The sequence below is a fragment of the Sceloporus occidentalis genome, unplaced genomic scaffold (assembly GCF_023333645.1).
Source record: "Sceloporus occidentalis isolate IW3139 unplaced genomic scaffold, rSceOcc1.0.p SCAF_43, whole genome shotgun sequence".
In the NCBI taxonomy this organism is placed as follows: domain Eukaryota; kingdom Metazoa; phylum Chordata; class Lepidosauria; order Squamata; family Phrynosomatidae; genus Sceloporus; species Sceloporus occidentalis.
Window position 1 is genome coordinate 1010920 of NW_028317023.1, and position 22129 is coordinate 1033048.

Here is a 22129-nt window from a genome sequence, read left to right on the forward strand (position 1 = left end):
TACATTTTATACATTAACCTGTAATCTAGTATCACTGGCGAGTGTATCCTGAATCTAGTCTTTTAAGATATACAGAGACTAAGATAAATAATGACATGATCAGTGACTACTCCCTCTCTCGCTCTCTCTCTCTGTATATGTATATATATAAATTGTACAAATGAACATCACATTTTTCGTTTAGTTTTTGGTCCATTCATTTTCTCACACCGAATTTCATTTACTACCCTTCAGACAAAATTCAAAGGGCTTTATCAACTTGGAAATTAAATTTGTTCTTACTCACCCTCATTCACTCTCACACTCTTATTCACTCTGTCTCACACTGTCTCTCATAATCTCTCACACTCTCTCAGAATCTTCTCTGCTAACCGCCTCCGTGTCCTGTCTCCTTTTCCATGTCTCTGCTTTTTGTCTTGCATCTTCTTGTTCTTCACTTCTTTTGTATTCTTTCAACTTTTTTGGTCCACTTCTTCCCACTGTCCTCTGCGTTATCCAGGCCTCCTGGAGTCCTTACGCCAACAGGTGGAGCCTCCGCACACAACCTCTCCCCCAATCGGATGATAAGGGTAGATGCTGTCCACCTAGGCCATGCTTCAGTCAAGAGCCCATCAGTAGAATATCCTGATCATATTGTTGAGATTTAAAAACAAATGTGAAGAAGCCGGTTTCACTTTTTTCCTTGAACATTAAATTGGGTACTACAACAGGGTTAGGTATCTGAGGCTCTTCAGTCATGTGACCACAAGTTCCATCCTCAAGTCCATCAAGTTCAAACATTCATCTATGCCTGTTGTTGATTGAGTAGCACGACATCTGTAGCTAGTAAATTCAGCAACTTGGTTGTTCCTACTGTAAAGATCCCTTTCCACTGCTATAGTTGAAATCTCAGGTCTCAACTGATGACCTTATGTTCGTTGTACAATCCTGCTAATAAACAGGTCTCTGGAGAGCAGGCTCACATCATGGTTGTCTTAATTTCCAATGATGTTCTGACCTTTGCTAAATATAATGTCTTAAGTCAATATACATAACGTGTCTTAAGTTCTTTAGAGTAGACCTTGGGGGATAAAGTGATTGTACAGAGACAGTATTCAGTAACCAATGAGCTTGCAGTTTGCCCCTTTTGATTTATATGGAATGTATAGAAAAGTAATAAGCAGACTCCAGACCTTTATCTATGCCCTGCCTATCACTGCATATTCCCTGCCAACGGTATTAAAGTTAATGATGTGTGATGGTGCTAGTGATCCTGGGAGACGCCTGGGAGGCAAAGGTGCCTTGAGCAGGGCTGCACTGCCATACATTTCTCACATGGGTGACCAATTTAACAATTGTTAGGTGTCTATTTATACCAATATTTTAAAGTGTTAAAGTTTGGTGCATAATTGTGAAAACTGAGGATTTACAGCTTTCACAAACATTTATTCTGCTTTGGTTTTGTTATGTCTTATACTAAGCAATATGGTTTTGTTAACATTTTGCATTGGCATCTTTTTAAACATCTTCACCCTAAGCTCTTATAGATTATGGTGTGCTCTTATAGATTGTAAATCGGAATTGGTCTTTCTAATAACTTATAGAAATATTAACTCCCACAGTGCCCTAGTATTTCTATGCAGATTTGGAATGTCAGTGAAAAGTAAATAGAGCAAGGCTTTCTTTTACTGCATTATGATCGACTACACCAAGCCGGAATTATAGTTTTTATCCATAGAACCTGACATTGAAAGACATCCTTGTTTAAATACAGCAAAATCAGTGGCCTGGCCATTTTAGTTCATATACAACATGCATGCATATATGCATACTTACATGTTCAAACAAGGATTTATCAGTGCCTTCCCATAAAACCACAACCATGACCAAATACCAGTTGGTATTAATTTATTTTATATTAATTCTATATAATAATTATTTATATTTTATCAATTCTAATTTCAACAGCAAGACACTCTTTCAAATAAATGGTGACCTGCCAGTAATGCGCTGGAAAAATGAACTCCATTTAAGTAAAAAATTACTGGAAATTGAAAAAATAGCTTGGGGTGAAGATTGAATTTTGATGTAAATGGATTCTAATGATTGGATGTGCCTTAAAGTTCTTATTTTTTTGTTTTCTTTTTTTGTTGCACCTCCCCCCACCGCTATTTCCTTTAAGCAGTCACTATTAACTACCACCACTTAGCTGCCAGTCGTTCCGTCTCTGTTGATGATGATGAGGAAGAAGAAGATAGGCTTCACGCCATGTTATCCATGATCTCTTCTCGGAACCTCACAGCTCCTAATACAATGAAAGGTTTTTATCCGACTTCCCTCTTAAACCCTGCGTCTTGCTGTGAAGAGGCATAATGCCCGTTCAACAGATCACAAAGCAATCGTGGTGGCATTATTGGGGGAAATTTTGGGCAAACCTGAGATCAAATTACTTGATTGTGCATTTGTTGGTTTGTTCTGCACTGCTGAGAAATAGGAGTTCAAAAGTGATAAAATGTTTTTTTGTTTTTTTAGTAAATGAGGCCTCATAAATATTCTTTTTTAACATAAAATCTTCTGCTACGTCAGGGCCTTACCAATCCTCGAATTCTGGAATCTTTGTTGGTAGAATTATTACCAATGGTACATAATCTACTAGGATCATACTCAAATGGAGTATTAGTAAGACAAGCTACTAAAGTTACTGTAGTACAGTCCATGTATGCTTCACCCAGAGTTTCCAGGCAAAACCTGGAGAGTTCTCATGTATGTATATGCATTATATAGGGCCAACAGCCCCTACGATAGGAGAAGCTCCCTGGGGTTGGCCCTTTTAAAATACATAACACATAGTAGAATTCATGGGTTGCTAGTTATAATTTGTCATTTGCACTGGACCAGAAAAAAATCATTACAATTTATAGCCTATATTTATATATTTTTATATAGTTTATGTTTTGTTGAATTAATCTAGTGGGTCCTTTTTATTTTCATTTTAATACACAAGCACATTAGTATGGTAAGCTTTCAGTCACTATTGGCACCTTGCTTGCTATTATTTATATTGTTTGGTTAATAAATACATTAGTTACTTTTTTAGTGTCCCTTTAGTATAAATCATTTCCTACTGCATTAGCTACCCTTATATGGCAGTGGCATTCTTTCTGGAAACACAAGCCCTTTCTTAGATGGTCAGCGATGGGGCTTGGAAAAAAATGTTACTTTTATAGGGTAAAACTTTGAAATTAGAAAAACATGTAAATTGCAGATCATGAAAATAATTACAAAATAAGCCAAATGTAGCCTGCCACTTCCTAACATTGCTTGCATATAAATCAGGTTTAAGTTATTATATTATTTGAAACATTATAAAAAATGTATATTAAAATACAAATCTTAAAGGTGCAGTTTAATGTCCCGTGAAACCTCACCAATGAAGAAAGTATATGCAATTATATACTTCACAGATACTTTAATACACGTTCTATACTTCTACAGGAGAAAAATAATAAAAGCCTAAATAATAAATAGCACACAGTACCCTCCAGTGTTTTCCCCACTGTTTAGTTGCTTGAAGCAGCCAAACCCTGGCATGAAAGTACTATTGAAATCAATGATTTGTTAGACCCTAAAGAAACTCTTGTGCGAGCCAGTGCTGGAGTATCCTGTATCACTATCATGAGTGTGTACATTGGCAAGCAGGAGATGTGTTTGGCCAAAGACAAGTCCTGCAAGCCAAGGATCTGAGATGGATCACGAAATGGAGCACATGCATTGGGGGGGTTATGATGAATCCCTGTAAGCATTTGCAAGGAAAAAACCCATTCCTTTAAACGGAACACCAAGCTATCATAGGCATTAAAGTACATATGATGAATGGAGTGTCCCTTAAGGGCAAACCTTTAAGACCATATTTATATGTGGAGACAAATAAAATAAAAATCATAAAGAACAATTAGCAGGAACATTCCTTTGGAGATTGTTCCAAGTTTGGGGTCTGATACAGTACTAATTGCCACCAAGATTTAAATATATTCTTAACCAAATACACTTTAATAAAGGGCAAGATAAATATTTTGACTATCTGCCAAAATAGGTTTACACTGGTAAATACACTCTTTCTTTTTAGTTTTTCATTTGTCAAAACATATGGTTGCCATTCCAGTTTTTTGTTATTTCTGATTTCAAGGCGTTCTTCCTATGGTGGACTGGGAATGTCCACCTGACATATTCCATTTTCCAGTTATACACTCATTTCACGTAGGTATCTTGTCCCTTCAAGAATTGCATCTCTACATCGCCATAGACAACAGTAGTAATGAGAGACGACTAATCCCCAGCACAATTTCATCCAAAACAAGAATAAATAGCTGATTTTTAGACAAGGCAACAGGGCATTCACCATATACCAAAAGTTAAAAGACTGATGCAATACTGCATCCAGGGGGCATTAAACGCTATACAAACCTGACAAACAAAATATGAAGGAAGCAGTCGTCATAGCAACTATCCAAAAAATTTCTCCATTTGCACTTTGAATCCGAATTACTCTTTTATTACCTATTTCTCTACTCAAACTGTTTATTGATATTTAGAACCAAAATGATGTTAAACAAATCAAACCACAAAACATTTTGTATTTTTATCCGTAAATATTTTTTTCATTTTTTATTAGTGAGACCGTAATAAAACAAACTGGAAAATATAGTAGAGATGCATTCAATTTACTGGTATAACAATTAAACAAATGCAGATCTAATTAGTATATGAGATCAGCTTTGTAATAAAAAAAAATAGATATTTTTAATTTAAAAGGGACTTTGAGGATTTTACAGTAAAACAAATGTGTAAAATAACTGAAGAATTGGTAATATGGTTTTATTAAGCATTGGTTTTAAGTTGTGTAAGTATTCAGCAAGCAGACTAAACCATCATATGCGTATATATTAAAGCTACACCTTATTTATTATGAATGAAACTATATTATTGTATATTTGCCTGTCAAATATGAAGCACTGCTTCTACTGTGAATAAAAACCGGCATCTGGCATAATTTTTTTTTAAATTCTTTCCCTAAAATTATGAAAATGTCAGTATTTGGAATTCATACAGAGTGCCCTGCCTCCCGATAATGACATCACTGTTGTCTGCAGGGATTGCTTGCCCTTGTCTGCTGTTGTTTGCAACATGCTCGACCTTTGCATGTGGCCAATCTTGCAGCTATCCAAACAAATGATGAATGGAACAAAATAATGAGGATGCTGTTCACTTATAATTCTTCAACGACTCCGGCACCTTTCATCTGGATCCTTAGGTTCTGTGGGGTTCTGATTTCCATTTTGTAAATTTTGTTCATAATTTTTTATTTTTTTTCCATGTCGTTTCTTTTTTATTTTATTTCCTGGGCCCATGAAAATATTTAAAACAATAAGCAAGTCCAAAGATTTTAAGCATGTGGTGGGAACATTTCCTTGTTTTTGACACATATTAAATGATGTATATGCAGCAATAAAATTTTGGCCATCCAGCTCCCTCCCTGAAGAATTAAGGTGAAAAGCATTTTTTCATTAATATTCAGCTTTCCTTGCATTATTGTTTAATTTTCCTTTTTTTTTTTTAGCATGTTTTTATTTCGCTGTTATTTTTGCGTGCATTACTTAACCCCCCCTTCCCTTCTGACATCTGCAACCAAAAGGTAACAGAACATGGTTATTTCTCCATAGAGTTTATTGATCAGAGCTTTGCATATGCACTCCGGCTAACCAAACCAGCCACGCCAGCCTTTAGGTATTGTTTGGCTATAAGCCTGGCTATTCCTTGGCTCTGGAGTAAAGCTAGTTGAAAGTATTTTAAGTTGTAGTCCAACAATAGCCTGAGTCTCACAGTGGGCAAGTCATGGAGTGTAAAGACATGAAACAAATATTTTAGTACCAAATTTCTTTGTTTATATCACTATGGGTTATAAGAGGAAGGGGTAGTTTCTTTTACCTTCCATTATTGTTTCCTTTGTACCAAGTATACTTTTCTCATTGCATCTCGTACTTGCTTTGAAGTGCATGAATCAAATAAGACCCCTTATTCCCTTTGTTCTTCGTCATGTTTCTCATGCACGTATGCTGGATTATACTTTTTTATTTCTTTTTTTTTTAATCCTTTTCCTTGGTGTGGGATCTTGTTGCCAGAAAGATGTGTTATCCCTACAGAGCTGGAAGGCCCAATTTATACAGAATTGTGAGCTTTAACTCCCTTCCGCTGTTCTGAAGAGGCTTGGCATTTTTCTGACATACATTTCATTTGTTTAAATACTTAATTCATGTCATGGGAGAGCTGAAAGGCCGAACTACAATAAAAATCTGCTTTCTACTCTTTTTGTTCATTATGTAATCTGGGCAAGAAACGTAACATTCTTTTTTAAATATGGGAAATTTTATTTTTACTGCCACATCAGGGATTTACCCTATAACATTATACTATATATATATTGTTTTTTTGTATATACATCCTCCCTACATAAATTGGGAGGTTATTTCATGCCAAAATAATTAAAATGTACCGTATTACTTTTGATAAATATATTGTACTGTTTCTGTAATTTTCAAATAATAAAATTGGCTAAAGCAGATCACTTTATGAATATTATTCAGTGATGATATAGTCAACCTTATCAGACTCTCCTAGGAGTTATTCTTCCTGCCCCATCCTTTTAATTTACATAAACATACTATGGACATATTACGGACATTGGCCAAAGAATAATTTATTTTATAATTGAAGAGCAAAAAAAAAAAATGCATAGAGGGTTTTTTAAGAACATTAAGTCATGCTCAGTGGAGAGACGGTATGATCTAATTTAGTAAATCTTTTTGTTTAACTGTAGATAGGTAAAACTTTAGAGAAAATGTATTAATATGGGGAGGCTAGTTGATAAGTAAATTAACGTATTAAGGGAAATGTTATTTAAAAAAAAACAAAAAAAACAATTGCTCAACATTTTAAGTTTGACAAATGTTTTTTAGAAGTCTGTATATCTTTCTTCCTCCTCTCTAAGGAATCACTGGGAACTGTCATATTTTGCATTTTTTTCCTTGAGTAAATACTAAGTTACAACAACAGTCATGGTTCATTTGTATACACACATATCAATTCATTTGGGGTATTTCGAAACGTATTCATTACGTAAGTCTGAGGAGTGATTCCTACCTAACAATGCGTGGACCTTTTCGAAATTAGAGAATTGATTTATATTTTGAGGTGATGTCATAGAGAATGAGCCGTCTACGTTTTTTGGAGAATGGAGGAGATTTATGAGTTTTACTTATTGAACAGACATAAAGGAAATGCAAAAATAATAGATGACAGATACAGTACTATAAAGGTCTCAGAGCCCTAGGCACCCGGTGATTGATTGATATGTCTCTTCAGACTCCAACGATGTGATAGAGATGCAAGGTTTCGGTGCTAATCTTTTACCCTGGCAGCTCAACGAGTTCTGCAGTCAGGGCTCTTCCTGTGTCTCCTGCTCAACCGGCAGTTCTCCGTATGATATTTCCACCTGCTGCAGTTGTGTCCATGACAGGTGAGTGTGCATAGTAATATTTTTTCTCTGGTTTGTGACACAGACAGGTTGAACAAAACCTGTCTCCAAAGTATGTGCATTACACACTTAAAATTATGGAATTGCATGAAACCACACCAAACATTCTGATATGTAAAATCTTGTAATCAAAGTAAATTTAACTTAATAACTACACAGCTACGTGTGACTCAAGGGTGTATGAAGTTCAGAAACCCTACCAAAGAAGAAGGGATGACTTCTGTGACATTACCATGAGCTGAGCACCAACAGAAATTAGTAGGGAGCTCAACTTTAAGATTTGAGAGCAACCTTTATGCGTATGAATGAATTAAAAAATGGTTATAGAGGTATTGGTCCAAAAAAGATAGGGTTTATGTGAATCTCCACATTTTCTATGTGGTCTAATAAAAGCTATCATCTTCGGCTAAAATTTTCCTTATAATTCCAGTATTTAAGACTCCCTGTGACCTGGTCTGTCACTCCTTCTGATCAAGGGACTTCATGCGACTTTTTCCATGTTGGCTTATTAAGATATATTGCCATCAACTATAGAACGTGTGTATTAGCATGCCAAAAACGGCATTGGGTACCTTTAAGCAGGGAATGTTAGTTTTTTTTTAATGGCTCACCATCAACCATCTCAGTAGTTAGGCTCCACATTCTTATCTCGAAGTAAATGAAGACCATCAGTCACACAGTAAGATGTTAGTATGAATCGGTCATATGCACTATTTTGTCTCTAACACAATATTCCTTATAGAATTTATTCACCTTGTCATATGAACCAAAAAATAGTGTATTAACCGTGAAGCAGTAATATGCAGCTCATTTACATCCACCCAGATAGCAGGTGGTATGGCGCTCATAGTAAAAGCCTACATAAACCTCACTCTTACAATCTATAGATTTATAGGTATCTCTCTAAGGCAAAATTATGTCACACAGTTGGGAGCAAAAAGGTATAGCAGGTGTTATCTAACATTAATTATTAATTATTTTCATACAGAAAAAGGAGCTTTAAACAGTCTGCCAGTTGTTTAAATATTCCTACTATATAGCACAGCACATCCAACTCAATACAAACAAGATATATAAATACACTCAGAAGAACAGAAGAATATGTTCAGTCAAACAAATATAAACCTCATAGTAGAATCTTATTCTAAAGGGTTATAATAACATTTGGTACAGTGAAACCACAAAATATTTAATAACATAACTAAAGCTCCGAGTAGCACAGGGATACTAGTATGGCACTACAGGGAAAATAGCTTGTGTTCCATGGCCACAAATGCTGCATCCTTTTGTGGCACCTGTCACCTTCAGGATGATTTGTAGAAGAAAGACACTCAACCCCAATGCATTTCAAAATTATAAACCTTGATCCCTCAGGAATTTACTACTACTTATTTTTTTGGCTCATATAGCACCATCATATTTCACATCACTGGTACGGGAACTGCTGTGAAATGTCCAGAAGGATTAGCGTAGAGTGGTGACCCTCGGATTTAGCAGTATATACATTGTTGGTCACTTAAGTGAGAGTGGTCTCAGCTGAGTGGTACAGCATAACTCCCATCACTATACACTGAGCCAGACATTGACGGCAGTGCAGAATAACCCCTATTATTATACACTAAGCCAGACATTGACCTGGTAGGCATCTGCCTCTAAAACAGCCTGTCTGTGCCACCGCTGCCCCTGAAACAGCCTGCTTGTGCCACCTCTGCCACTAAAACTGCCTGCCTGTGCGAACTCTGCCCCTGAAACAGCCTGCCTGTGCCAACCCTGCCCCTTTAGCAGCTTGCATGTGTCACCTCTGCCTCCCAAATAAGCCTGCCTGTGCCACTTCTGCACCCCCTAATCAGCCTGCCTGTGCCACCTCTGCCCCCCAATCAGCCTACCGGTGCCATTTCTGCCCCTAAACACTTACTACTAACTTAGTAACTTCATTCACGCACTAACATACATTCACCCATTCACTCTCCCGCACCCCCTTACCTCGCTGGCCGATTTCCCTGGTCCGGGGGCCAACCGTGCTGATGTCTATGCGTCCCGACACCCGCCTAACTCGGGTCTGCTGTGCTTACTGCTGCGGGCTCGCGTTAGGCGGCCATCGGGCCACCCGCACCCCCCTGATGAGTGGCACCCCTAGCATACCGCCCCCCTCATTCCCCTTTAGGTACGCTACTGAATTTACGTATACCTAATGAATACATATCGCCAATGGGTGAAATTTATCTGTACGTCTGATTTTTACATTTATGCAGGACACCACTCAAACTGCTGTGTGAAAACATGAAAAGACAGATTGTCTCCAGAGCCTTCTATGGATGTAAGTAAATATATGTCACGGTCCACATATGTAGACTTTACTTCTCATTATGTTATCATTCACTAAATCGAATTATGAGTCGAGTTATTGGGTTAACTCTACTGACTGACTTGATTAAAGTCTCCAAGCACTCACAAGGTACAACTTGAAAAGTAACATGATATTCATTAAGGGTAGAGATGTGCACCTCTTTCCCATCTCTACCCTCACAAGCACTGACCCAAGCTAGTGCCTGCTCTAGGCTCCTCTCCATATAGTCAAAGTCCCTCAGTGATGCCAATTGCGCTCTTAGATCCAATGACTTGGATACCAAGTAGGCTACTTGCTCACACATCTCACAACAATACAGCCCCTGGGGCACTTGCATACATGTGACAACATGTGTACTGAGTGTCATTTCCCAACATGGTATCCCAGATGTTACAAAAATATTTAGATAAAAGTTCAAGTATCTCCTTCCTGGCAATTAACCCACACTTACTGGAAGAAGCGGGTGTGTTTGTGGTTTTATGTATGGGGGAACGGGGCAGTAGCCAGGGCGCAAAAAGTGACAGTAAATAATGGTTAAATGAACAACCATGTCCGTTTTTAAATGTTTTTTTTATTAAACATAAAATATGAAATCCCACAGCCCTACAGATAGTTTTTCTAGAATACTAGAAAATAAATAGCATGAAGATATACAAGCAGAGGGGGGATATTGGAGGATATACTAAGGTATGATAAGCCAGAGTTTATTCTGCCCAACAAACAGGTATGCCAGCTGTCCAGTATCAGTTCATAACGCAGCTGTTCTTCTGAAGGTTATTAAAGTTGTCAACTTTTATCATATTAAATTTAAAGGGACAATTGGGGTGGTACATGATTTCTCTTAAAACTTCAAGTGCATGAAGTGCAAAACAAAAACACAGCTGATTTAGAGCCAGCTTTCTCCATGTTTTATAGATATCCCTGTAGGAATAACCCCTAACTTCTGGGCTATTGGCATACAAACTGGGGTTAAAACCACTGACCTACAGGTATTAATCTAGATATTAAGAGATCCCTCGCCGGGTCCTGTTTTTCATATAGACTCTACACAAAATTATGTAACCAACCTCAAAGCATGTAAACTAGACTTCATAGAATAATACTTCATACTTCCAATCTATAAATGCCAGCAAGCATCTGACCTACGTGGCAATAACCAAAAAATAAATTACATTTTTCAATGCTTTCTTTCTAATAACAGGGCTTGCCTATTGCCGTCACTTGTCCACTGTCCGGACACATCTCTCTGCCCTTGTTCATCATTCAATTATTCCCCCGGATAAACCAGCAGATGCATCTGGAGGCTTAACCAAAGAAGTGTGGAGCAAATATCAAAAAGATATGAAGGTAAGGGTAAACGTGTTATATATTCAAAGAGAATGACAAGTATGTGATATCCTGGAAATTATCGCTGTTCTCCTAGTTACATGGAAACTGCATCAGCAGTTTGTGAATCACGATTCAACTATAACTCTTCTGTTATTATATTCATTAAATTCTTTTGTAATCTTCTCTTTTGAATTTTACGGGGAGCTAAATTTCTAGTCAAAAAATCTCATTAAAATACATTAATATGCCTTGATATCTCTTAAAACAGTAAATCCTGGATTTATGATGATATCAAAACATGTTGCATTCAGAGTAGCATTACCAACATTACCATTATAAGTGTCTAGACTTGCAACCGAAGTTCATTTAATTATGAAAGGATACATAGTAGTCGCAGAGAGAGTAGATTACAGTAAAAAAAAAAACAAAAGGGAAAAGATTTGTAGAAATTTGCTAATTCTCTCTCACACATTCTCTCACACTGACTCTAACGCTCTATCACATTCTCTCTAACACTCTCTCTCAATGTCTTCCTATGCTCTGCACAACCATTTCATGTCCTTGTCTCCTTTTCTGCACTATTGTCTTGCCTCATCTTGTTCTTCTGGATTCTTTCTTCTGTTTTCTTTCTTGGTCCGCTTCTCCTAGCTGCATTAACCTAAACTTCTCTAGCACTTCCGCAATGGGGCAGATCCTTGGGGCAAACCACGGGGCAATGATTCACTTTCACCACGGATTTGTCTGTATTATTCTGGCCTTTTGGAGTACATCCGTAAAAGTGCAGAGTCACAGCACAGACCACGTGGACCACCTCCCCTCATTCCTCCAATCAGGGGAGAGAGTGTGCACAGAGGCTCCGCCCTGTTATGGAAGCACTCCGGGAGATCAGTTTAATGGAGCGGATAGCATTAAGAAGCAGACCAAAAAAAGAAGACAGAAGTAGCGAAGAACAAGGAGAGACAAGACAGGAAGCAGAGATGCGGAAAATATGAAACAGGAATATGGAATCGGCTGGAGTAGTATGTTGGGAGACATTGTGGGAGCGCGCGCGAGACAGTAAGAGACACTGATTGAGAGAGTGAGAGATTATGAGAGAGTGAAGGTGAGTGACCATGAATTTAATTTCCGAATGGAAAAACCCCTCAAAATTTTGTCCAAACTGAAAGGGCAGGAAGCAAAATTTGTTGTCCCAAAACAAATGGACCAAAAACAAAAAAATCTTTGAATCCTTTTTGGTCCATGTGCAAAATTTTAATATATACACCTGGATACAACAGAAGAGACATGATTTTTAAAATTCCCTCCATATAATATGTTAATAATATCCATGCAACACACTGGCATTTTGATGATGATTAATGAAGTTTTTTAAGCTTATCATAGAAATTCCTCCCATTACTATCATGTAGTATTCCTTTGCCTTAGCAGGTTGGTGTGGAAATAGTTACCTGGACATGAGACTTAATATGTAGAATGGGGTCGGTACTAATACCATGAACATTGACCACTTAAAGAAATGGGCGAGAATCTGAGTGACGTCCAGCCGCGTTTTCTACTGGACATAATTTGGATAAACATAAAGAGATGTTTCATTGTAATATTCTGAAAGCGGTTTCTTTGTTCATTGTGTGCAGAATTACAAGGAGCTTGAGTTGTTGAGGTTGGTATATTACGGAGGGGTGGAACATGAAATCCGAAAAGAAGTTTGGCCATTCCTTCTTGGCCATTACAAATTTGGGATGAGTAAAAAAGAAATGGATCGGGTAAGTAAAATTCCCTCTCTCTTAGATTAGTAGAAAAACTTTTTTGATTTTTTTAGTAGTCATCTGCTGTTTTGTGTTTTTTTTTAATAACTTGGAAAACGTTTTATGTTCTTCTTCTCAGGTTGATGAAGCAATTGCTTCCAAGTACCAGAAAGTCATGGCAGAATGGAAAGCCTGTGAGATCATAGTGAAACAGAGAGAGAAGGAGTCTCACTCCGCCATATATGCCACGCTCTCCTCCGGGAGCAGCATTGACAGCCACGTGCAGCGTTTGATACATAGGGACTCTACAATTAGTAATGATGTAAGAGTTTTCCCTCAAACTGTGACACTGATACATATTTGTCCATCACAATTAAACAATGTAATGTGAGCACACGCATTTAGTATTATTCTTTTACTTCAGCGTTGTAAAAAGTTATGCTTTTGGAGGTAAAAGAACACCCAATGAATCTCAGTGCAGTCCCCAAAAGTATTACTATTTTTATTTACAAAAATACTTTTACGAATATGCTTTTGCTCAAAATACCTGTTAATGCCAGTGTAGCCTGTGTCTAATTTTATAGCATTTACACCATGCTTAGCCTTGCACACTTACATACTGAATAGCCTGTAAGTATTTTTTATAGTGGAAGAACAAGTTTTCACACACAACCCTATATATTATTTGTATTTGAGTATTTGATGCATGTGGGTACACCAACCATTAAGAAGAGAAAGTATGGTTTAAACAAACATGTGATCAAGAGTGTGAAAAATGGTCCTTTTAAAGTACCTGTGGTCAGGCAGGGGTTAATAAATGCTTCTTACGTTAATATGTAAACCCATCACATACCATTATCTTGTGTATAAAATTGTAAAATGTAGTATTTGGGAAAAGTCACAGATCTCCCTTAATGCAGGTTGTTCACTTCATAGTTTGTGACATCATAAACTTATAGCCAAACCTTTTCTTTGTCTTTCAGGTTTTCATGTCAACAGAAGAATTAGATATATCAGATTTGAAAGGACGGAACGATAAATCATCCAATCCGGCTAATGCTGGTCAAGGTACTACCGTGGTCATAGCAGCAGCAGAACCTCAGCAGTCGGTGGAATTCGACTCTCCAGATTCTGGTCTTCCCTCTTCTCGAAATTACTCAGTGACCTCCGGCATTCTTTCCAGCATTGATGACGGACAGAGCATATGCTTTGAAGAGGAAGAGTCAAGTACAGAGTCTGATAGGACAGAAATGAGTGTGCCTCATGCACGAAAAACCAAGGGAATCCTCAAAATGCAGGACTCTATATGTGAAGAGCAGCTCTGTTCTCAGCTAGAATATTTAAGGACTTCAGAGGATATCTCTTCCTTGTGCCCCACGTCTTATACGGTAAAGTAAATGTAAAGTAAATACTTTATGACATAATATAGTGTACCAATATTGGGACACCCCTGACCATAGGCCATCCTCAGCCTGAATTACTTAAAATATTGGGAGCAGTAGATCCTCTACCTATGTCCTTGTCTACATTGGGGACTCACTTGTTCTATCATGGCCTCAATGTAGCAATGTCAACTTGGTCATGCAACACATGTCATTTACATCAGTCTCAGAGAGGAGGGACAGAGCAGAGGAGGTTGCCCACCACTCAGAATTGCACAGGCTGGCAGGAGACTCAGTCGAGCGCTTGCATCTGTTTGAAGTTTATTGTGGAGCTGTTACCTTTTAGGTAACCTCACAGCTTAATGAGAGCTACTCGGCTATTAACACCACTTTAGCAGCACTTCATTCAATCTAATGTTAAAGTGTTATATTTCCTTCATTAGATAGAATTACTGGATACAGTTGCCTTAAATTTGCATCGGATTGATAAAGATGTACAGCGGTGTGATCGTAATTACTGGTATTTCACAGCTGACAATTTAGAAAAGCTGCGGAACATCATGTGCAGGTGGGTCATGTGGTCTCTTAAAGTTTAGAATAATGAGACAAATGGATACTAAAAAAATTGTGTCTTTGCAATTTTAATTGTAATTAACTGGATAGTCTGGAAAGCTGATGTGACTCCTACACTTTATCCTGTGAATATGTTGCCCCACTAAAAGAACCATGGGCTTCTAAGGACTTGAGAGTTTGCATTTTCCAAATAAGTGAATGACTCCAAACATTCATAATATTAATTCTTCTCTGCCATCAGAATATATATTTTTAGGATTAATACACAGAAATAGGAGGTACCAAATTTCAAAAATGTTTCAAATATATTAAATCTTAATTTATGTTACTATGCTAACCATGTTGACTAGTTGTGCAATTTTAGCGTTATTTGTCTGTAAACCAGACATAGTTCCAGGATACTTCTAACCAGCAAATCAGAGGAAACTGCAATTCCACAATTGACAATGAATACTCGGAGCAGCTCATGGTCATGTACTAAATGTGGCACAATACTATAGAAACCAATGACATGTTTCTGTTAATGGCTTCAGATTTAGTGCTTTGTTCATAACCCTGCAAGTATTTCCTCTCGATTTCTTTTTGTTTTAAAGCTATGTGTGGGAGCATCTGGATGTTGGATATGTCCAGGGAATGTGTGACCTCTTGGCTCCATTGATGGTCGTGTTGGATAATGGTAAGAGTTACTCTAATGAATAGTGGAGCAGTTTTATAGTCTAAAAAACTCATTAACAGACAAGGAAAAAGTGGAAGTAAAAACATGCCCCTTATAATAAAATATGATATTACCATTATCAAGAACAATTATTGCATTAGTACACACTCTACCATTAACCCCTCTAATGACAATTGCCGGTTCTGGCACGGCACGGAAAAACAAGTCGATTATGAGAAATGACGTGCCAGAACCGGCACGCCTTTAAACGGGTGCAGAAAGCGATCTACGTTCGCTTTCTGCACCCAAACGGCGTTGCTGTAATGCCTCGACCTCGAGGCATTCAGCAACGCCACGATCGGCACCAGGGGCCATGTCTGGCCCCTCCCCGGGGCGTCAACAACCGCCATACATTGTATGGCGGCGGACGCCCGTTTTAAAAGCGTTTAGGAGGCGATCAACGATCACCTCCTAAACGTAAATGGTGTCGCTGGAATGCCTCGATCAGGAGGCATCCAGCGACACCAAACACTTACCTTTGGATGGACTGTGACCGCTCCGGAGAGCGGTCACAGCCGCAGCTGCCGGCGATCTTCGCCATCTGCAAGATGGCGGCCCGGGAAAAAAAACAATAAAGGTGAAAAAGTTCGCTAGACGGTCTCCAGACCCTCTAGAGAACTCTGGCTCCACTTGCAGGTTGAATACAGGTACTGCATTCAACCATGCAAGTCAATGGAGCCCAGCTTTCTAATCACAGTGTGATTAGTAAAAATAAATTAAAAAATAAAATAAAATTAATAATAATTAGAAAAAAATAGTAAAAAAAACAGTAAAATGTAAAAATAATTTCCCACTGATGTCACTATCAAGGGAACCTTCAAGTTGAAAAAAAAATTTACATTTTTTTTTAAAAAAGGCAAAAAAAAAAAAAATATATATAAAAAATATATTTTTGTGAGCAAGTCTTAAAATTAGTACATTAGCTTAAAACAATTCTCGCATGGAAAGAGTTAAAATACTGGCATATTAAATGCCCATGGGGTGTCTACTTTAAAAAAATGTATGATTTGATGGGGTAAATTGAATTGGCCGGGTTCAACAATGTCCCAAATAACAGGGGGGGAAGGATGGCCACACATCTAATTTCCAATTAGAAAAATGCACACGTACCAAATGTGGCCTTTTAGTCCCCTTAAAAAAATGACAAACCCATGCATGTGGGGTATCACTGCGCTCAGGAAATGTTGCTGAACACACATTGGGTGTCATGTGACAGCGGCATAAACCAGGAGCTGTAAATTCATACATAAAGTAGGTGTGTGGGGGAAAAATACACACAAAAAAATACTACTGCAAACTTTGAAAAAATTCTGGTGGTAAAATGTGTGAATGCAAAGAGTTAAAATACCAGCATTTAAAATACCCTGGGGTTTCTAGTTTTCAAAAATATATGGCTTTATTGGCCACACTGAAATGGCCCGGCTCAAAGATGTACCAAATAGGGCATGGGCAGTGGATCCCCAAATGCCAAAGTTCAACATTGAAAAATGCCCATGTCCCAAATGTGGCCCTTTTGCCCCCAAACAGCCAGGCAAAATCATTCATGTGAGGCATCGCTGTACTCAGGAGATGTTGCTGAACACATATTGGGGTGTTTTGTGATAGTGACAAATACCAGAACCTTTTAATTCATACCTAAAGTAAAATGTGTGTGAAAAAACAAATGCAAAAAAAATTATTACCATAAAGATTGACAAAGGCTGATGGTAGAATTAGTGCTTGAAAATTGTTAAAATACTAGCATTTGGAATACCCTGGGCTGTCTAGTTTTCAAAAATATATGACTTGATGGGGTAAATTGCATTGGCCGGCTTCAAAGATACCCGAAATGGCACATGAGGGGAAGAATTACCAGATTTGGAAAAAATGGCTTTGAAATAGCAAAACGCTACCTGTACTTTTTGCCCCATAATGTGTAGAAAAAAGCAAAAAAACATAAAAACATTGGGTATTTCTAAACTCAGGACAAATAGTAGAATCTATTTAGCAGGTTTTTTCATTACCTTTTATAGATGAGTAAAAGATTTTTCAACTAAAAGTTAGAAACAGTCATTTTTTTCTAAATTTTTCACCATATTTTATACTTTTTTTAATAGTAAATAATATGATACAATCAAAACAATGTCATCTAAAGAAAGCCCTTCTTGTCCTGAAAAAAAACAATATATAATGTGTGTGGGTTCAGTAAACGGGAAAGAAGAAAATTACAGCTAAACACGAGCAGCGCAGAAATGTTAAAACGGCCATTGTCACGAAGGGTACAAAAAGTAAAATCAGCCTTTGTCACGAAGGGGTTAAACAATGCAATATATTTGTTATCAGCCCCTGCTTTCTCAATGTACATTGTGAATTATCTTTTCTACACTTCAAGGGGGAGCTGCAAACCAGCCCTTATTCTTCGTAAATCATTGTGGAATTAGATCATTTTGGGAAGCTGCACTAAATTCCTCCTTCCTTTTTATCATTATATGCAATAGGAATAGGAGGTCCCATTGGTACTGGACCATCCAGCTTAGCAGCGCCATACTTTCTGTGACACATAGACTTGTGATTTGGAGGGAGGAGGAACGTGTATGTTCCTTTAGTCACCAGCTCGACATATTTGTGAACGCACCAGATGTTACATAATATCCATAATATGTTGTATTTCACTCATAGATTTGATGGCATACAGCTGCTTCACTCAGCTTATGAGAAGAATGAGTCAGAATTTTCCAAATGGAGGAGCAATGGACACGCATTTCGCAAACATGCGATCTTTGATCCAGGTACGTGAAGACTGAATACTAAAATAATGTTACACAGAATTTATGGACAGCCTTGAACTTTCTTCTACTTCATGTGTTACGAAATACTCTGGGTCATTATTAGCATCACAATGGTCCAAATGTTTGAAAAAAGATTATGTTTAGGTCAGTGCCACACTTTAGAGTTACACGGTGTAAATACCTACTGTAGGATGATTCCAGTGTCTAAAAAACAAATAACATGGGTCTAGAGCATAGCTAATCACATGTCATTGGGTAAATGCTAACAAACAAGCTATTACATTGATTCCTGTGATGCCAAGTTAATTGAAGCCACTCTAAAAGAAAAAAAGACTTTGTGGTGTACACTATTTCTTTATCTATTAATATGGGTACCTAGGTAATGATGTCATTGTGTAACTTGAAATTACTCCTAAACAAACAAGCTATTATCCTAGGTTAGATGGTCCAATCTCAAATTGTAATCCGCCAATTCCAATGATTTAGACAATTCCGGCTGTCTCTTTAGGGACCATTCTAAAGATGCAGTCTGTTTCTATTTTTATTTTATTTTTTAGTATTTTAACCTTTCAATAAATTGTTCATATATAAAATGAACACCTATTTTAAAGAAAATCATGAGTGTCTTTGACTAACTTTTCCTAGCAATAAGTACCTTTGTTCAGTTGTTTTCTATGAACTTTTAATATTCTGTTTCTTTTTTGAGATATTGGATTCTGAACTATTTGAACTCATGCACCAGAATGGAGACTACACCCATTTTTACTTCTGTTACCGCTGGTTCCTGCTGGATTTTAAAAGAGGTACTTAAAGCGCTCTATATCTGGAGTCTGTTGGACACTTTGTAGGCATAAGGAGTACATGAGTGACTCAGTCACAAAATGAATGAGACAAGTGCAACACTCTATAAAGAAAGGGTTGCATAAGAGAACATAAGCAAAGTCTACGTGGAAATGGGAAGGGGCAGTTATACCCAGATCTACTCCCTCTATCTACTTTCAGCTGCCCTAGGCAATAATTGAATTGTTATTTTTACATGTTTGGTACTCTGTACTTAATGCTGAACTCTTACACAATATCTCCATGCGCTACACAGTTTTCTGACTGAGCCACACTCCGCAGAGCCACTTGGTCCTGCACCTTCTGACCCTACGGCACATTACTCTGTCTAGCAGATGAGCGTCCATTGGCACAGATGGAACTGACCCTGCCACCAGCATATGCACTGGTGATATCTGCAACACAACATATGCCAGGAAAATAAACAAGTGGCATTTCTACGTAAAATAACAGATTTCACTAAGGAATAACATCAGTGGCCAATGCTGCTTGAAAAAGGACACAAGTGACCTTTTAAAGAATCAATTAAACTGTTTTAGTAGTCTGAAACATTATAGGTCCTTTATCTCATGACCTTATGACAAGGAGCAAACTAAGGATCAGGGCATATAGTCCAAAAACATTCGCCGCATGTTGATGTGTATCATGTAATTATAGCAGTCCTCTTTACTGAATGTCTTCTATTTTTTCCAGAGTTGCTGTATGAAGATGTATTTGCTGTATGGGAGGTTATCTGGGCAGCTAAACACATATCCTCGGAGCATTTTGTGCTTTTTATCGCCCTTGCTCTGGTAGAGGTTTATCGGGAGATTGTACGAGACAATAACATGGATTTCACCGATATCATCAAGTTTTTTAATGGTATGATTTCTTTTGAACACCCTTAACAAGTTTCTTCACACCCCAGCGACAATCCCTCTTGATTGGTCTACTTTTTCTAATATGCGTGTATATTAAGAACAATATTTAGGAAACCGGTAATTTAAGTATGTTGTATTCCAAAGCATGCAATATTAGTGAGGAAGAGTAAAGAGTGATGTGTCCAAGATCATGGCATGGGACTCGACCAAATTGCCGGTCTGTGGGGCAAATAGGTAAAGTGGTGACCCTGGAGCAATTGGTCCATGTACTCTGCTATTAATTCAGCCCTAGAAAAACCCATTACTCTGACTCCTTTCACCTTTAAAACACACAGTAAGTGTGCTCAGAAAGTTATGTCTAGAATGTGGTACGTAAAAGGTGCCTTTCTGTTTAAAAGTTTAAAAAACATGCTTATGATCCAAGCTACAAGAAGACAAGCCGTGTGAATTTATGCATCAACCTAGTGCCTGTGCAAATAGGTACATATGCAGATAAACAACACACTGACCTAAATGGGTTCACAACCCAAGCACATTAAAGCTGTGCTTGGGTAAGGCTAGGTTTCCACTTGTTTTTTTTTGCTAAAAACGCCCATAAAAACGCCAATTCAGCCACACGGCGTTTTTTTTTGTGAAAAAACGCCGCGGCCAGATGTTAGCTGTTCTTCAATAGGAAATCGCACAATGCCATATCCACTTGGTGTTTTTCTGTTTGGCGTTTTTTCAGTCCTCTTTGGCGTTTTTCTGCTTTTTTGGTCTCTGAGGCGGTTTTTCAAAATCGCAGCATGTTGACACTCTGGTGTTTTTTGCAAGGAAATCTTGGCGTTTTTCTCCAATTCTATGGGAGAGAAAAAACGCCATGAAAAAGCCATGTGGGTTTTGCCTTGGCGGTTTTTATGGCGTTTTTTCCACGGTTACAATGCAGAGGATGGACCCAGTATCTGTGTGTCCTACGAGAAATAGGCTGGAAATAGGCTGGAAACAAACAGTTTCACACAAAACAAAGTTCATCTTGAATTTTACACCATTTGGAACAAACATGCCATTACAAACAAACATACCCAACTGGACCCTGCGTGCCAAAAGCAACAGCAAACAATTTGCACCATCATTTGGGGCCAATCTTCCTAGAGGAGCAGACATTCGGAATAAAGCATGCCTTACAAACCACAGAAAAGAGACAAAAGGGTCCGCCGGGGCGTGTGTAAGTAGAACTCTACCAAGGAAATGACATCAGGAGGGGGCAGATACTTGCCATTTATCCTAATCCCTTTTAGCTGGGTGAAAATTCCAACGTGTAAAGGCTGGAAAAACTGCCTAAGGTCAAAAAAGCAATTTCCACAGAAAGGCTAAAACACCAGAAAAAACTCCAGAAAAAATCAAGAAAATAACGCAGGACAAAAACCCAAGTGGAAACCTAGCCTAATACTGCTTGGATTTTATGGAAACCTAAACAGTAATTTACATAACTTGTCCCTGGGCCAAATAATCATAATTGCCCTTTTAAATAAAGTACACAAAGTGGGTAGCTGATAGAAAACAACTTACATCTTAAGAAACACAAGTTGCTTTCTAAAAATTGCACATTAAAAATAATATAACCGCCTGTAGAGATCTATGTTGTCATGTATTTTGTAATGCATAGCACTTCTCTATTATATATATAATATATTATTATTATATTTTTCAATTTCTGCGCTACTCTTAGAAATGGCTGAACACCATGACGCACAATTAATTCTGAGGATAGCACGGGAGCTGGTGCACAAGGTCCAAACTCTTATAGAAAATAAATGAAGATCCCCGTCGCTCAAGTTGAAAGCAGGATCATCATACAGAGGTGCTGAAAAGGCCTTCAACTGTGTCTAGCAGCATCTCAACTTGCACTGTAAATCTATAAAGGACATGATCAGGATATTTTTCACTTGATGTACTGAATCTTTTACATTTGTAACATAAAAAGAATTCCTCAAGGCTGCAAAACGTTCCGGTGTTTGATA

The 22129-nt window shown here is 37.8% G+C and overlaps 1 protein-coding gene across 1 annotated transcript in view; it reads left to right on the forward strand.

Annotated features, from left to right (window-relative positions):
* The window catches only part of LOC149289658 (small G protein signaling modulator 2-like), an 86636-nt gene extending 64710 nt beyond the window's left edge, over nt 1-21926 (forward strand). The window contains exons 12-24 of the mRNA XM_089490294.1: nt 2165-2299; nt 7399-7552; nt 9823-9887; nt 11119-11264; nt 12881-13009; nt 13131-13313; nt 13975-14379; nt 14817-14941; nt 15540-15622; nt 18320-18429; nt 19136-19232; nt 19963-20130; nt 21838-21926. Coding sequence (XP_089346420.1) covers nt 2165-2299; nt 7399-7552; nt 9823-9887; nt 11119-11264; nt 12881-13009; nt 13131-13313; nt 13975-14379; nt 14817-14941; nt 15540-15622; nt 18320-18429; nt 19136-19232; nt 19963-20130; nt 21838-21926 — 1889 coding nt within the window. The remainder of the gene's footprint in view (nt 1-2164; nt 2300-7398; nt 7553-9822; nt 9888-11118; nt 11265-12880; nt 13010-13130; nt 13314-13974; nt 14380-14816; nt 14942-15539; nt 15623-18319; nt 18430-19135; nt 19233-19962; nt 20131-21837) is intronic.
* Nucleotides 21927-22129: the final 203 nt, after the last annotated feature.